Source organism: Meles meles, chromosome 2 (genome assembly GCF_922984935.1).
Source record: "Meles meles chromosome 2, mMelMel3.1 paternal haplotype, whole genome shotgun sequence".
NCBI classification, from domain to species: Eukaryota; Metazoa; Chordata; class Mammalia; order Carnivora; family Mustelidae; genus Meles; species Meles meles.
In genome coordinates this window covers 143,961,213-143,979,898 of record NC_060067.1, presented here as the reverse complement: position 1 = coordinate 143,979,898, position 18,686 = coordinate 143,961,213, and the positions used below count along the sequence as shown (strand labels likewise).

Genomic DNA, 18,686 nt, shown 5'->3' with positions numbered 1-18,686 from the left:
CTGCAATTTTTTTTAGAATATGAATTACTAAAAGACTGATAACTCTGGTAAAAAGAAGTCTGAGAAATAAATGCAAACACCCAGATGCAATTTCTAACAAAAATTAGAGCATGAACATCACATAGTTACATAACCTTAAAAGTCATTTGGTGTCCAATTTCCCACCCAAAGTAAGAATCCGCACTACAAAATCCCTAATATGGAAACTTCCACAAACTCCATCATCAAAACACTCTGTACTTGACACAGCACATTTCAGTCACATATGTTACTCTTTTTTTAAAAAAAAAAGATCTTATTTATTTATTTTTAAAGATTTTATTTATTTATTTGACAGAGATCACAAGTAGGCAGAGAGGCAGGCAGATAGAGGAGGAAACAGGCTTCCCGCTGAGCAGGGAGCCCGATGCGGGGCTCTATCCCAGGTCCCTGAGATCATGACCTGGGCCGAAGGCAGAGGCTTTAACCTTTACACTGAGTCACCCAGGTACCCCCACATATATTACTCTTATACAAATCCAATTAAATCTCTGTAGAATCAGAAAAGATATACAAAGACACACAAAACACCTTTAAAATCTTAAAATGAGTAGTGTTTGATGCAATTAGTTTAACAAATTAGAATTCATGTGCTCTCTACATTTCTTTGTTTCTTTCTTTTGTTTTTTACTTTGTGTATTGTCCCAACAGCTTTCAAGCCAAGACACACTAGAAACACTCACTAAATACAAGTAGGTCTCTGAGTATATCCCATTACATGACATAACACTAGAGAAAAGGAAAAACTACTTTAAAGCAGGTTACAAGAGAATATCCTGAAAATAAATTAACAAAATTATTTCTTAGTGGTTAAACAGATATTGAGGTAACTCAAAATTTCACAATGAAAAATTCGAACTACCTGAAAAGTATCTTCATAAGAAATAGTCAGGAAATAGTGAAAGAAATATGGATTAAGCTCTTAACATATCTTTTGCAGGAAAGAACAGAAAAAACTAGGCTTCCTAATGATTGTAATTTATCAATGATAAGATTAGGACATTTCCATTTAATTTAACAAACGTTTTTGAAGTACCAACACTAAAAAATTCTAGAGGTACAAAGATAAATAAGACAATTTACTATCTAAGTACAATAAAACAAAAATGCATTCTGAATACTTTTCTTTCACATATACAAAAAAACTATTAAAACTATTTTTTAAATCTTTTTTTAAGATTTTATTTATTTGACAGAGATCACAAGTAGGCAGAGAGGCAGGCAGACAGGTAGGCAGAGAGGCAGGCAGACAGACAGACAGACAGAGAGAGAGAGAGGAAGAAGCAGGCTCCCTGCGGAGCAGAGAGCCCAGTGTGGGGCTAGATCCCAAGACCCTGGGATCATGACCAGAGCTGAAGGCAGAGGATTTAACCCACTGAGTCACCTAGGCGCCCCTATTAAAACTATTTTAAAGAATATATGTTTGGAAAGACAGACTTTATAATATAAAAATTAGATATACTAGATAAGTTAGGCTAGGTCAGTTTAAAAAACAAAAAGCTTTCTCTATTGACAAATAAAAGAAAAATTCTGATTTTTCAGTTTTCCAAATGATTTCTCAATTTAAAATGAACTGATTTTAATGGAAACATGAATGGGTACCTGCAGGGACTTAAATGATCAAATCTATCACCTCCAAGAAACTATGAAGCTTTTAAAATTCATCCATTCACCTACATTTCTTTTAATTATCAACATTAATAGACAAACTAGCAATATCTACTCATGACCTACATAAATGTTCATATACTTTGAACCATTTATTCCACTTTTAGAAATTTAAGTGCACAAGCATTAAATATGTGCTCGCTTCAGCAGCACATATACTAGAAATTTCAGCACAAAGCTACCTAAAGAAGCATTTCAATAGCAAAAAAAAAAAAAAAAAAAAAATTTTACTCAAATAATTCATCTTTTCCTACAGTGAAAACTATAAAACATTGATTAAAGAAATTAAGGAAAACCGCAAGAAATGGAAAGACAGTCCATATTCATGAGATGGAAAACTCAATATTCCTCAAAGTTAACTATAGATTCAACACCTCCCCATCAAAATCCCAGCTTGCTTTTTCACAGAAACAGACAAGCTGATCCTACAACTAATGCAGAAATGCGAAGAACCAAGAAGAGCCAAAACAACCTTGAGAAAAATAAATAAAAAGGACACACATTTCAAAACTTACTACAAAGCTACAGTAATTAAGACAGAGTGGCTGTGGTAAAGAACAGAAATACAGATCAAAGGGGAAAAGTCCAAATAAATCCTGACACTTACGGTGAACCAATTTTTGACAAAACTCAGCAGGAAGAATACCTATTTCAACAGAGTGGTAATATCCAAATACAAAAAGGTGAATTTAGACCCTATCTCATTCAGTCACATACAAAAATCAACTCAAAATGGGGGCACCTGGCTGGCTTAGTCACAGGGGGGTGGGACTCTTGATCTTAAGGGGGTGAGTTTGAGCCCCATGTTGGGTGTAGGGATTACTTGAACATACAAAACCTTTTAAAAAAATCAACTCAAAATGAATCACAGGCCTAAATGCAAGAGCTAAAACTATGAAACATCTTGAACACAGGATGTAAATGTTCTAAAATTAGATTGTGGTAATGCCTGCACAGCTCTGTAAACTTAATAAAAATCACTAAATTGTTTACTAAAAACAAGTGATTTTTTATGGTATATAAATTATACCTCAATAAAGGTGTTTAAAAACAAGTCTGAAAAATCACAATGGCTATTAAATAAATTCAGAAGGAGTATATAGTATATTGCAGAGCCAATAAGGCTGGTAATAGCTATACAGAAACAAAAAATTATAAGGTTGGAATATGATGATTTAACTATCTACTACAAATCTTAAAATAACAGTAAATACTTATAATACCACTCAACGTGCCACACATTATTTTAAGTGTTTTACAAGTATTTATTCATATAATCCTGGCTAAGTGTAGTTTCCCCCTTGTACAGAGGAAAAACTATGGTACAAAGAGTTTTTAAAAACTTGCTCAGGGGCTCCTGGGTGGCTCAGTGGGTTAAAGCCTCTGCCATGGGCTCAGGTCATGATCCCAGGGTCTTGGGATCCAGCGCCGCATCGGGCTCTCTGCTCAGTAGGAAGTCTGCTTCCCTTCCTCTCTCTCTGCCTGCCTCTCTGCCTACTTGTAATCTCTGTCAAATAAATAAATAAAAGCAAAAAAAAAAAAAAAAAAAAAAAAAAAAAAAACCCTTGCTCAAAATCACAATAGGATGATGAGTTCATGAATGACTTTTTTCCTCTTTAAACAAATACCTTTGAAATGATAGTGGACATCATTGGTTGCTTATCCAACTACTCATTTACCCTTTCAATTTTTTTTTAAAAGATTTTATTTGAGAAAGAGAGGGAGAGAGTGCATGCATGCAAGCAGCCAAGGGAAGAGGGAGAGGAAGAAAGAATCCCAACCAGGCTCTACACCCAGCATGGCGACTGACTCAGGGCTAGTTCCCAGGACCCCAAGAACATGACCTGAGCCAATGTCAGACATTTAACCAACTGAGCCTCCCAGGTACCCCTACCCTCTCAATCTCTTGCCCAGATTTTTATTTGTGTATCCACCTCTCACCAGACAGGCCATGTAGTTCAGAGAAAATTAACCCCATCCTTAGGTACAGTAGTTGGCCCTGGTTTGCTTAAGCCAATCAACTATTTCAATGACCACAGTCACTAGTTCAGTAATCAGGTCCAGACTCTTATTTGGAATGTTAGGACAGTGAGGCTGTCCCAAGAGATGTGAACAAAAACATATATGGTCCCAACCACCCCTGGCAGCCATCCTACAATCATGAGAGGAACAGCAACAGACTGAAGAAAGCAGAACAGAAACGGAAAGAAAGTGATCTTTAATATTACTGTATTACCGTAAGTCTTGCCCTACCTTTGGACTTGGAGATAAATAAGCCTATAAATCCTTTTTACTGTGTTTAAAACCAGTTCAAGTTTTCTATTACTTATAACATGATGTAAAAATTTATAGGGGTTGAGGGAGAACATTAAGAAGCATTTTGTGTTATTATCTTTTAATTTTTTAAACTTGCTAATTTGTTACTATCTTTCTAATAAATGTTCATATAAACGCTTGAAAAATAACTACCTGCAATTTTATATGTCTCACACAGTAGTTTGTAGTATTTTAATTGGACATTTTAAAATGTTATTTTTTTAAATATTAATTTCCAATTCTTCCTGAAAAATCAAAAGGTATGACACCTTTGGGCCCATGTTACTATCGTCCAACAACAAACTAGAATGGAAAAGAAGCTGCCTCTCTAAGTCTATAAGTACACCCTCTGAAGACAGTCAATGCGAACAGAGCCTCTATGTGATATGCTCAGCTCCTATAGTTATTGTAAGTTTGCACTGTTAATATCTTTAGCAGGACCTATATCAAATGACATATAGTGAGTCATGAAAAATTATATTACACTTTTTAAGCTTTAACATTTTAATTAAAATCATATACTTTTTAAACAAATTTTATTAAAACATGTATTTGTCACTAGCCCATGGGAAACACTATTCTTGAATTGAATACCTTTAAAAACCTGATGGAAGTTAAACTCAGCAGCAAGTCTGAAAACATACCAATACCTTAATTACTCGGGGTCCAAATGTTTGACAAATTATTTTAGCACACAGATAAGAAAAAATGAAATGGTTTAAAGTTTCAACAAGAGAAACGTAAAAGTTGCCTAGAAGTTTGAAACACTTGAATACACAGGTGTACTATTAATCAAAACTTACCTTTAAAACAGATTTGCAAAAGAAATTATAAGAACAGTGGTAAATTTCAAAGGAATTTTAGTCAAGTTACAGTAAGGTCAAGCTATATTAGCAAATTTAGGAGAGAGCACTTTGTAAAGATCTCTGGATGTATGGCTCTACCACTGATTTGGACAACTCCAGGGAAGGGGAAGTTATTAATTTTAACAGCACAGATATTATTACTTAAAGCAGCTAACATGGGGGCACCTGGGTGGCTCAGTGAGTTAAAGCCTCTGCCTTCGGCTCAGGTCATGATCCCAGGGTCCTGGGATCGAGCCCCGCAGAGAGCCCGCTTCCCTTCCTCTCTCTCTCTGCCTGCCTCTCTGCCTACTTGTGATCTCTGTCTGTCAAATAAATAAATAAAATCTTTTAAAAAAAGGGGAAAAAAGCAGCTAACATGTAATCAGTAAAAAACAATCAGTAGGACATGATCTATTTTAACAAAATGCATCAAAAATAGGAAAAAGTTACAATAGCTATAAATAGTAGTTTAAACTTACTAATGAAAAATCCAGTTAAGGTAGTAAGATAAAGCAGAACACCCATAAGGAAGGATTCAGTCATATTGGTAATATACTGGCTAAGACAGACAGACTTACAGGGCTTATATCATTGTAAGACTTAATAACTTACACATATTACATATTCTTTGTGGGTATTCTAGTTTTTCACAATTTTATACATTTTAATCCAATATACTGACTATAAAAAGTGTAATGATAAACTTTCTACATCCGCATGCCAAGTAAAGAAACAACTGAATGGCCAGAAAAATGCTTTAAAAGCAGTTTTTTGTTTGTTTTACTCTTTAAAGCAGTTTTGTGAAAGCTATTTGAATGTTAGAGGAAGAAATGGGGGCACTTGGGTGGCACAGTCAGTTAAGCCTTGGACTGACTTCAGCTCACGTCATGATCTCAGGATCATGAGATCAATCCCCCAGTCAGGGGAATCTGCTTAAGATTCCTTCCCTCTCCCTCTGCTCTTCTCCATCCCCCCCAGCTCATGCTCATTCTCTCTTAAAAAAAAAAAAAAAAAAAAAGAGAGAGAAAGGAAGAAATGAATTCTACTGATGGAGAGTTCATCATTAATATTAGGTGTCCTTATATGAGGAAAGTTATGCCTGAGCTATAAATACCTGCTCAGAGAAGCAAACAATTCTTTATCAACTCAAGAGACAGATGTACTCCTAGAAAGGTGGCCATTCTAAGAATCACCAAATAGTAGGCAATCTACTCAACCTTTCAGTGTCTCTGTCTACTCATCCATAAAATGAGATATATATTAAACACTGTTCAAAGAAGAATTTAAAAACATATGTAAAAACATATGTAAATCACTTGACCCACCGCCTGGCTCACAGTAAACATCATAACTTTTGTAAAATCATGATTATTAATATCATTTCCTTCTTTAAGCATTCTTTAAGATTAAAGCTGATAACTATCAGGAAATATTTAGGTGCTGTAGTACTAACAATGTTGAGATGGACTAGCTTACCAGATTCCCAAAACTTCAGTTCTCAAGATTTTCTAAAGATTGGCCAAGACCTTACATATCCATGAAGGAACATGTAAAGTACTGTAAGGGAGAATGGAAAAGGGAGAACTAATCTAATTCTGTGCTCTACATGAGAAGAAAATGACCGTAAGTAAAGAGGTGTAACTGAACAGAGTTTCCCTCTCCTTTTATGGGACACTTATTACTCTGAAAACATTTTAACCAATAATCTTGTATCTCTAACAGGCCTACAATTATAGACAGCATATAAGCAAACCAATCCTACAGAATTTGGATTTTCCTTAATAAAATGCAGGTGACTCATATTTGGTGCTCCACCTTCACACAGGGCATTCTAAAGAACAAAGGAGTTCGAATCCTTCTGCCAGAGGAATGTTGTATTTCACACACAAACAACTAATTATGGGCTATATCACTACCACAGATTTCTTTTTGTCATCCAAGGAATATGAGGTTTAGAAACAGAAAAAGAAATCTTAAAAAAAAAGTTTTCAAGTCTATTTTGAGGTAAAGGAATGAATCAATTTACCATTTATCTCCTTGAGACTTACAAACTTCTAAAGACCACAAACACATTAGATCCCCAAAGTTTTGATAATTGTTAAAATTGGATAATGGATACTAGAGAACTATCCTGTTTTTGTATATATGTGAATATTTCCATAATATATATTTTTAAATGTGTATATATGTGTCTGTTCTTTATAAATAAATAAACAAAATGGTAGAGAAATACCCTATTATTCAAAAGTTTTTATACCCCAAAAGTAAGTGAATTTCATTTAGCTCCTTTCTCATTCTAGAAGTTGTACTGCAGGTGACCAGACTATTAGTAAAGGTCTAGTTAAGGAAATAATTAACTGCCCTGGAATAAAACAAGCCTAAACTTGAAAACACAGAAGCAAAAGGGAAGAGTACTAGTTATTACAGTCATTATACATTCATATTTGTTCCCATCCGTTATCTTCCTAACACAGGTAAGTAGGCAGAAGAGGTGGAAGTATTTTTAAGGCCAAACTTACTTTTCATTCTATAAACTGATGGACAGTTTAGGACAACAGAAGTTGTCCTAAATCTAAAATCTAAAACATCCCCATTAGAAATAACCATTTCTAAGAATGGAGTAGAGAAAAAGTATTACGTATCCACCTTTCAAAAATAACATTCAAAGTTCAGAGTATAACCAGCAGCTTCCAAAGACCAAATATGCTTTATGACTGGACATGCATTTTCCAAAGAAATAGATTTGGTTAGAATGCATCTGCCACACTCCTCTTTTCAAAATGCCATTCAATTTTCAGAAGATGTAACCCAAATCCATTCCAAAATTCAATTTTTATTAATTATGTCTAAAATAAAACTGATCAAAATATAAATACTAACTTTGTGGCAAATTAATCTTTCATCATGAACAAAACTTTCGTGTTCAAAACTTACAGCAAAATGCAACCTAGGCCAACTCAAAAAAGTAGTACATAAGGCATTTATTTCTCAAGCCCAAAAAAAAGACAAAAATATCTTTAAAATGTTGAAGATAAATGCAGACTTAGTTATACATCCCAAGAAAAAACAATGTTTATATAATAAAACTCCCCCACTCAAACCCCCAGAAAATACTTCCAAGCGACAATTATTTCCTTAGCACAAAAGTGGTATCGGTTCAGTTTCACAAAACCTGAAGCACCTAAATTTATATAATTCCCCATAAACTGAGAAATACAAAAAAATTCTTTCATTTAGGTCAGTAGAATTTTGTGCTTCTATCCATGGAAAAAGCCATCATCAGTCTGAGTCAAGCACATGGCTCCGGCTTCAACGTCTAGTTCCTCAACCCACTTATAAGAATATATGCTTACAAAATAGGTATCTACTTACCAGGTTAAAGACAGTTTCTACAATATCCCTATTGGATACTTCTCCAACTTCAACCAACCCCGTCAACACGGCAAATTTCATTCTGATGCCCCTGATGGGGAGCCCTGGTTTCAGGGACAATGCACCCTCTTCAGCAGAGGTTTCTTCTTTCCCTCCACCTCCCCGGTCATCACCTGTTGGTGGCGGGGAAGGGACATTATTGTCTTCACTAGCCATTGCTAGCTAGTTCACGAGAAAGGACAACTCAGAGTCACTATGGGACAGCAGTTGCTGCACTAGGAATAAGCACACACACGAAACACAATAGGAAAAGGGTCACTCTTCCAAGTTGTGGAGAAACCCCAAAAGCAGTTGATGGGGAAAGTCCTTGGCGTCGCCCTCCTCCTCTTGGAGAATATTTGTCCAATCTCTCTCCCCGAGGCTGACAACAACGCCAAACCCTATTGGAAGATTAGATAAATGTTAAATACGCTAGGTTTTGTTTTAGGGTTTCGTTGGGGGGAGAGGGAAATAGTTACTGTCTGTCAAATAAGTTGCTAAAGGGACCCTACTACCAGCCACCCGATACCCTCCCTGGCTCAAAGAGGTAGGTTCTGAGTGAAGGCGGGTTCAAGAGGCCCCTGAACAGGTTCACTCCTCCCCCACACTCTCGCAGGTTCCAGGCGCAGGGCTACCTCTCCTCACAGGTGCACGGAAAGAGAAACTGTCGGTGGGAAATGAAGGGTCCGAAGAAAAGAGGGGGTCCCCAAGCTACCACAGAAGTAGAAAGTTCCTCCTCACCCAGATACTCCGGACTCGTCCTCACCCCCCGCCAGGGAGCCTCGAGACGGAGGTGGCGGCGGAGATCCAGGGCAGGAAAAGGCGGGGGAAGGGGGCGGTGATTACTCTCAACGCTCGGCCCAGGGGGAGGAGTGGAGCACTCAAGCACCTGAGGTTCGACGGCAAGAGGATGGGAGGTGTGTGTTGTGGCAAGGAGGGAGGAGAGGCCCAGCGGCGACGGCGAGGAAGGGAGGGAGGAGAGAGGTCAGTGCACCTGGTCGCAGCCTCCAAGTTTCCCTAGTCCGCTCCCCGGGAGTCCGCGGCTGCACAGAACTCCATGGCTTCCTGGCCCACCCGACCCCTGCGCTCAGCCTTTGCAAAAACAGCCGCCCTGGCGCTATGGACACCCCGGCTGAGGCTGCCAGCGGTGGTGAGATTGCTACTACCAGAGCTCGCCCCCCCACGACTCGCACGAATGTCCCTGTGCCCACTGAAGCTACTCCTCGCCGCCATGACAGCGCCGAGGGCTGCCGGGCGCGGCGTGCGCGTGCGCGAGCGCGCGGGACGGTGGGGCGGGCGCCCGCGAAGGCGGAGGCAACTGTGTGGCGGGGTGGGGAAGCGCGAGCGGCCTAGGGGGGCGCGAAAGGGCGGAGGTGCTAGGCGCGGGCTTGCAGGAAGGAGGACTACGTGTGAGGGTGGGCACCCTAGCTGGAGCGTTGCCCAAATTATACCATGTGTGTCTCGGACCGGCAAGAAGAGACATTTCTTTCCAGGAGCCGACTCTCCGCACGCGCACACATACACCTCCCACCCCCGACCTGGGAAGGTGCTTTGACAAGTGCTGAGGTGATTCTGAAGCTTCTTCCGTTGTTAAGTTACCGTAGGGTATCCTAGCGCGGACAGAACCCGCCTTACGTTTCCAAGGTGTTTTCTTGGACTTGAAGAAGGACACCTGAGGGACTGCTACGACGAGCCCGAGAAGTGGCAGCGCTGGAGCCAGCGCGGCTGCTTTCCTTGTCTAAAGGGAGCCGAGAGTCCCCACCCCTGACTGCTCTCAGCTGCTGCCCGCCCGCGGCGCTCGGTGAAGACTTGGAGAGAGATTTCCACTGGGATGCCCCAGCAGCTGCCACCAATTGGAAGAGGATGGGAGGGGGAACGTGTCCACGCGGAATGGGAAAGATTCCTTGCTTTGCAGCTGCCGCCCCACCAAACCTCTCCCACATTCTAAGGGAGGGAGGATTCCTGAGACAGTTGCTCCGAACGGCGTGGAGGCGGGGTTAATTTTGCCTGAATATCTCAGGGGTTTTTTTACTCTTGAAATTTTCCAATGTGAAAGTTAGGTTCTCCTCATTCTCAGATCAGTTTAAAAGATAAGTTACCTTAAGACTGAAACCAGCACTGGTCATCGTAATGTGTCCTTCCCTGGGATTGAGCCCCGCATCGGGTTCTCTGCTCAGTGGGGAGCCTGTTTCCTTCTCTCTCTGTCTCTGCCTACTTGTGATCTCTGTCTGTCAAATAAATAAATAAAAATCTTTTTAAAAAAATGGGTTTTCACCCTTATGTACTCTTTGAAGTCATAAGGCTTTAAAAAACAATGATGTTTAATATACTAGTAGTTCCCTAAAATGAAAGTGAAGCAAAAAGTGAGGTCAAATGAAAGGAAATACCATGGAGGAGCCAGAAGAAAAAATATATTGGTTTGAGAAACGAAATAATTGCCTAGAGAAACGGTTAGTTGAGATGGGCTTGAAAAGGAAACTGAATTTCAACTATCACATGGAAATTTGTGGAGGGAGGGAGGTAACATGAGAAAAGACAAGAAGCATCCTCGTACCTTCTTCAGAAAAACGGTACACCTTTTAAAAACACTAAAATGAATTTGACTTCACCAGATCTCATCTGGTTGCAAATGTTTGTTAAAGACTTGTTTTATATAAGTGGATTTAAATATTCCAAAGATGAGGCAGACATTTTTCTCATAATCTGAATTGGTGATTCATGTATTGCCAGGATAAGGAGCAAGCCACATCAACAGCTTGCCTTTCCTTAAATCCCAAAAAACTAAACACCTCAGATTTAAATTTCAGACTGTGGGATGCTTGGGTGGCTCAGTGTGCCTTCATTAGGTTGTGATCCTAGGGTCTTGGGATCAAGTTCCCCCTTGGGCTCCTTCCTCAATGGGGAGCCTGCTTTCTCCCTCTGCCTGCCTGCTGCTCCCCCTGCTTGTGCTCTAACATAAATAATTAAATTTTTTTTAAAATAATTTAAAGGTTTATATTTATTTATTTATTCCAGATTGCTAAATGAATAAGTCTGGAATAAGAGGGAGTGGGGTATGCCTGAAGTAGAGAGACAAACTTCACTTGACCTTTAACACATGTAGGGAAGGAGACAGGGAGGTACATTTGACGTTGAGAGGCATTAATGAAAGGCTTCTATTATAGCATTTTGTCTCCCCAGATGTGGGCAAATAGTTGGGCAAATTGAGTATGTTAATATATCTGGCATATAATTGCTAGTAGAGTATTTGCTAAATAAATAAATGTCTGCCATTAAGAAGCAGATGACAATGAACATGTCCTAAACACAGTGTGGTCAGTTATTCAATCTAAATGACTGGGACTAAGGTTTGTTGCTGTCATTGATTTGCCAGCTCACTGTTAACACTATTCTACTGATGAAACAAAAGAGACATAAGACAAGTACCCAAATATTTCCCCAAAAAATTGTCAACTATTTTTTATAGTTTTTCAGAATTATCCAGCCTCCTGCTTTACTTTACCTCTGATTACAGTATAATACCTGGCAAAAAATGGGGGTTCAGAAGGCGGAAGAGGAAACTTCACTTCTAGCTACATTTAGAATAAAATAGCTGTGGATTATTGTTTAGGTCATAAGAATACAATCAGTGCTTCAGGGTGAATTATCTATCCATCAACTATTAAGTTCTTTCATGGCACCATCCTGAACATTGTAGGTACTCAATACACATTATGTAGGTTGAGTTGAAACTCTAAAGATAACTTGCTTTAATTTTTCTCACCTGAAAGCCCTTGCTTGAATCTATACACCTACTATCAGAGAGGGCAGGATCTTGGTATAAATGGCTATCTTAATACGGAAAAGCAGATTTACCAGTTGTTAAAATGTATTTATATTTTTGGTACTATAATGGATGGTTTCTAGTAAAAAGATTTCATATAAACTATCAGGTGAGTTTACTTGTATCCCTACATTATATGTTCAAATGCTATACAAAAAGGAAGAAAGTAGGGAAAAGGATTACCACCTATAAAGCCAGGCTCAAGTTCTTTTTATCCTCATTGACTTTGTATTTCTTGTCATCACCATCTTGACAGAATTAAGGACTAAGATTTTTCATAATTTTACTTGCCTTCAGCATTATGTTAAAAACCATAGCAGGGGGGAAAAAAAAAAACCAGTAAATTCAGAACAGGAAGGCTGTGCATAACTCAGAGAAACTCAAGCAGAGAGAATGTAATTTCATGGTGAAATCAAGAAGATTATTGATCTATAAACCCTTTCCTATATACAAAGAAAATTTTGATAGCAAAGATGTGATGGAATTTTCTTTCTACCAGAAAGGATACCCAACCTACCCAAATGTAACTTACTGGCATTTTGCTAGGGTATAGATGAAATGATAATTTAGGGGGAAGGTACCACCCACATGATTTGCTATGAGCCTGGATGTGCATCTTTGGATTTGGAGTTTCTTCAAATTGTTATTTCTCATTGCTTATGGTATGATAGACTGGAAATACATGGTCCTGGTTTGCAGCACCCTCCTTGTGATAAAATGAAACATTCATTAAATCTTACTAATGTAAAATAAATTTTTTATGTTAGTAGTCTTTATTAATGATATTTTTATTGGGCATTAGATTCTAGGAACAATTAAATTTAAAAGAGAAAGACATTACCTTCTCTAATAGTTGGAAACTCAAAAGTTTAAGATTAAAAGTTTTTTTGACTGATTTTTTTTTAAGATTTTATCCATTTATTTGTCAGAGGGAGAGAGAGCACATGTAGGGAGAGCAGCAGGCAGAGCAAGCAGGAGGAGAATCAAGCATCCTGCTGAGCAGGACCCTAAGATCACTACCAGAGCTGAAGGCAGATGCTCAACTGACTGTGCAGCATCCCTAGTTAATTGCTTAATATCTAGAAGTTCAAAATGATCCACATCAACTTACTACATTTTGGGAATTTTTACATTCTTTTTTCCCTTGTGTATGTCACACAAGAGGTAGAGGCTTTGTAAAGGGCAACTCTACTTTCAGCAAGTATGCTAGCCAAGACATACTTTTTAAGACATAAAATATTAATGCAGTAGTTAGTGTATTTGGCATGGACATAGACTAGGTTGGTTGATTTGTCTTTTCTTCTTTCCCATCTCTGTTTTGTTCTTTTTTTTTTTTTTAAGATTTTATTTATTTATTTGACAGACAGAGATCACAAGCAGGCAGAGAGAGAGAGAGGAGGAAGCAGGCTGTCCGCAGAGCAGAGAGCCCCATGCGGGGCTCGATCCCAGAACCCTGGGATCATGACATGAGCCGAAGGCAGAGGCTTTAACCCACTGAGCCACCCAGGCGCCCCTCTGTTTTGTTCTTAAGTGGTGTGTAAATAGTTTATCTCATTTGCAGTGTTCTCTTATGATAAGTTAACAGTTGTCATGTACTACAATGAAATGTACCACCACCCCATCCCACCTTTGCAATCTATTTAAGTGTGTATCCCTAGAATAAGTATTGGTATTGTTAGCTAAATTCTGAATTTTTGTCCAGGTGAGGTCTCTGAGAGGTCAGTGTGTCCCCTGAAAGTAGCAGGTTACTGTTTAAGTCATCAAGATAAAAGTGGGGGTGTTCACATAGGAAATGAGACACCGGGAGAATGACTTCAAGCAGATAGGAGAAGAAATTACTTTTTTCCAGCCCCCACTCTCTGGGTTTGAACTTTTTATTTCCTCATAGTACTCAAGCTGAGGGGAGAAAGATGACTTCTGTCATATCGAGGCATACTTGGAGCATTCCTTCTTGGAACCCAAGCTAGGTGGAGAGACTATATAAAGAAAAATCAAGGCCTTCCAGGCAACAGCCCCAGCTGAGTTTCCAGCCGAGTTCCCAGCCAACCACCAGAACCAACAGCCTACCATGAGAGTGAGCCATCTTGGATATTCCAGCCAGGTTGAATCCTCAGATGACTGCAGCACTGCCAACACCACATGGTTTAGAAGAGCACAGCTGAATCCAGTTAACCCACAAGAAATTATAAGAGATAATATGTACTGGTCAATTCAAGCCACTGAGTTTCAGAGGTGTTTCTTGCATAGCAATAGATAGAACAACATCAGGTAAAAACATATTGTATAGTTTTGGGTTACTCCCCTGACCATATTACTTTTTTCTGTCCAGAGTATAAACTTTTATAAACTATTCCAGCCTAGTCACATCCATGTTGTAATTTGGAGTTCCCATGACTGGGCCCATATCTTAAAGAGGATGGTAGCAGAGATCCTCAAGGGAAGGGGAATTATGTGGGATCACATTTAGGGTTATAAGGTCCACAAGAAATTTTCCAGGGAGGTTTTCTCTTTATTGCTGAAAAGAGTTAGATTTAACTTTATTCAAGAAAGCATCCATTTCCTTATAGACACCAAATTATTTTTTTTTGCTGAGAAATGTACAGCCACGTGGGTAAGGCAAACATCTATTAAGATGGGGGAAAAGCATTCAAGTCCACTAATAATTTTGAAAATGGGGGTGTCTGGGTGGCTCGCTCAGTTAAGCATCTGTCTTTGGCTCAGGTTATGATCCCAGGTCCTAGGGATTGAGCCCCACATCAGGCTACTTGCTCAGCAGAGAGCCTGCTTCTCCCTCTCCTTCTGCCCCCACCTTGTGCTCTCCCCTTGTCAAATAAATAAATAAAAGTCTTTAAAAAAATTTTTTAAATGTTAATTAAGATAATAATGAGATAATATTTTTTACTTCTCATTGCAAATATTTGTAGTACCCAGTGTTGGCAAAAGGGAAATGTGCACTCTCATTTGCTGCAAATGTAAGACATCACTGAGAGGCAGTTTAGCAATATAAGCAATATACTGCTCTTCCACTGAGGAACGTATCCTAATCTGAACATAACCCAGTAGATCAGAGGCAGAGTTAAAATCATGTTTATTTTAGTAGTATTTATAATTTCAAAAACTTAGAATCTACATATCTAACACACAAAAAAAGCTAGATAAATTACGTTTCTTCCACACAATGCAATTTTCTGCAGCCATTAAAAATAGCATTGGAGATAGTTAATAACCACAGAATATTTTCATGATACATTAAGTCAAGGGACTCTACTTTTTTGTGTCATATACCACTGATGATGTGGTACCGATTAGGACCAAAAGATATTTAAAGCAATAAGAAATTCAATCAAAGAAATTAAGATCATTCAAAAAAACAAACAGGGGCGCCTGGGTGGCTCAGTGGGTTAAGCCCGCTGCCTTCGGCTCAGGTCATGATCTCAGGTCCTGGGATCAAGTCCCGCATCGGGCTCTCTGCTCAGCAGGGAGCCTGCTTCCCTCTCTCTCTCTCTCTGCCTGCCTCTCTTCTACCTGTGATCTCTCTCTGTCAAATAAATAAATAAAATCTTTAAAAAAAAAAAAAAAAACAAACAAACAAATAAAACCCATGTGCTGAGTGATCCTACATATTAAGCACCTCATTAGACCTTTAGGTAAAAGAAAAATCCAGTCCCTGCCTTAGGGAGTCACAGTCTAGTCTTTGGGACTGATGTTACAATGCAGTATGTTAAACCTACGAAAACCTGAAAGAGAGACTTTCAAGAAAAATGTGATACCAAAGGTGAGTATTAAAGGATAAATAGGAATAAGCCAGATGAAAAAGTCAGGGAAGATTATTCCACAGTATGAAAAATCTCCAGAGTGGTTGGACATTTTGGACTGAGAAGACAATTTAGGCTAATTGTCACTCTTAAATAATAGATTTTTTTCTTCTGGATAGAGCTATAGAGAAGCAATAAGCTTGCTTTATAAATAAATATTTAAAAACACATCCTACCACCCACACTTTGATCACACCCTCTTTATAGGTATTTGTGTATGAGGAACCTAAGTGTGGGTAACTCTCATCCCATGACATTAGATGGTATTGTGATTGCCTAAAATGCATTACAGTGTTTATTGTCCCTGCACAAAGGGGGAAATAGAATTGACTCTGTGCTTACACAATAGGCAGCAGGAGGGCGATTGAATAGATTATGATACATTCTTGGTTTTATTATGAATGAAAATTCGGTTAGCATAACCAAGACTCCCAATCCTAAATTACAAGTGTTACAGGAAAATGGTAAGTGTAGGAAAAGCAAGTAGATTGTTAATAAGAAGTTGACTAGAGATGAAGCTGGAGAGGTGGAGTGGACCAAAGTAAACCAGGCCAAGAACTGGGCTCTACCATGAAAGGAACTTAATGCCTTCAGATTTCAAACTATAAAGTGATAGGATTTTACCAGCCTCTTAAGAAAAATCACTACCCAGTTAGCTACCCAACTCTATTATATATATATATTTGGGTAGAATCATCCATTGTACAGCATTGGTGGGAGGCAGTGTTTATATTACTTAAATAATTTGCATTTTAAAAGGTGCAAAATGGTATGGAATAATGAGATGATTAACATATTCATTAAATGAGGGTACATCGTTTTAGGCTTTTGCCTCAAAATATTGAGAAACTCAAGATAAAGTTAAGATGTCTTAGATTATCTCTCCATAGATACCATACTATCTGATGAGGAGCTATGGAAGTTTATAAATACTATTTAGCTGTTAAACAAATACTTGAATTGAAACATATTTGGAAGGTTGATGTTCCTGTGTGTGGCACACACTCCTAGGAAAATATATTGCTACTAGTAACTACATGAAAAATGAAACTGGACCCCTATCTTCCATCACTCACAAAAATTAACTCAAAATGGATTGAAGACTTAAACATAAAACCTGATACTAAGGGGCGCCTGGGTGGCTCAGTGGGTTAAAGCCTCTGCCTTTGGCTCGGGTCATGATCCCAGGGTCCTGGGATCGAGCCCCACATTGGGCTCTCTGCTCAGCGGGGAGCCTGCTTCCTCCTCTCTCTCTGCCTGCCTCTCTGCCTACTTGTGATCTCTGTCTGTCAAATAAATAAATAAAATCTTAAAAAAAAAAAAAACCGATACTAAAAAAACACCTAAAAGAAAACAAAAGAAACTCCTTGACATTGATCTTGGTGATGTATTTTTGCATATAATACCGAAAGCCCAAGCAGCCAAAGTAAAAGTCAACAAGTGGGATGACATCAAACTAAAAAGCATCTTTACACACACACCAAAAAAATCAACAAAATGAATAAGCAAAGCTGAAGAATGGGAGAAAATATTTGCAAACCATATGCTGGATAAGAGGTTAATATCCAAAATATACAAAGAACTCATATAGCTCAAAAACAACAACAAAACAATCTGATTTAAAAATGAGCAGAAAAACTAAATAGACATTTTCCCAAAAAAGACATCAAAATGGCCAGTAGAGGGGCCCCTGGCTGGCTCAGTCGATAAAGCATGCGACTCTTGATCTCAGGGTTGTGAGTTCGAGCCCCATATTTAGTGTAGAGATTACTTTAAAAAATCTCTTTTAAAAATGGCCAGTGAGGGGCGCCTGGGTGGCTCCATGGGTTAAAGCCTCTGCCTTCAGCTCAGGTCATAATTCCAGGGTCCTGGGATAGAGCCCTACATCCGGCTCTCTGCTCAGCAGGGAGCCTGCTTCCCTTCCTCTCTCTCTGCCTGCCTCTCTGCCTACTTGTGATCTCTGCCTGACAAATAAATAAAATCTTTAAAAAAAAAAAAGGCCAATGAATTCTGGCACACTGAAAATAAATAAAAATAAATTTTTTAAAATGGCCAATAAGTCCATGAAAAGATGCTCAACATCACTAATAATCAGAGAAATGCAAATCAAAACTACCTCACACTTGTTAGCCTGACCACTATCAAGAAGCCAACGACAACAATGTTAGTGAGGATGTGGAGAAAAGGGATCCCTTATACACTGTCAGTAGGAATGCAAATTAATGCAGCCACTTTGGAAAACTATGGGGAGGCACCTGGCTGGTTCAGTTGGAAAAGCATGCAACTCTTGATGTCGGGGTCATGAATTCAAGCCCCACACTGGATGTAGAGATTACTTCAAAAATAATAAAAATCTTTAAAAAAAAAAAGAAAGAAAGAAAGAAAGGTCGGGGGCCCCTGGGTGGCTCAGTTGGTTAAGCAACCTACTCTTGGTTTCATGATCACTGGGGCATGAGATGGAGCCCTGCATCAGGCTCTGCACTCAGTGCAGAGTCTGCTGAAGTTTCTTCCTCTTCCTCTGTCCCTCCCCACTGTGTAAGTATGCACTCTCTCTCTCTCAAATAAATAAAATTTTTTAAAAAGCAGGGTGGGGATGGGAATATATAGAATTCTCGGAGCTGTGATTGCCTATTGCTCTGGTTCTTACCTTGGCCATGTTTTGTTTATTTTTTTAAAAATTTATTTATTCAGGGGCACCAGGGTGGCATAGTTGTTAAGTGTCTGCCTTCAGCTCAGGTCATGATCCCATGGTCCTGGAATCAAGCTCTG

At 38.8% G+C, this 18,686-nt stretch overlaps 1 protein-coding gene across 7 annotated transcripts in view; it reads right to left on the bottom strand.

The window, feature by feature from the left end:
- LRBA (LPS responsive beige-like anchor protein) overlaps positions 1 to 9,155 on the bottom strand; it is a 759,801-nt gene extending 750,646 nt beyond the window's left edge. For all 7 annotated transcript variants that reach the window (XM_045989499.1, XM_045989508.1, XM_045989525.1 and 4 more), the window contains exons 1-2: positions 9,021 to 9,155; positions 8,241 to 8,680 (exon numbers count right to left, since the gene is read on the bottom strand). In XM_045989499.1, the coding sequence (XP_045845455.1) occupies positions 8,241 to 8,456 (216 nt within the window). In that variant the 5' untranslated portion in view covers positions 8,457 to 8,680; positions 9,021 to 9,155. The remainder of the gene's footprint in view (positions 1 to 8,240; positions 8,681 to 9,020) is intronic.
- Between the last annotated feature and the right edge of the window lie 9,531 nt (positions 9,156 to 18,686).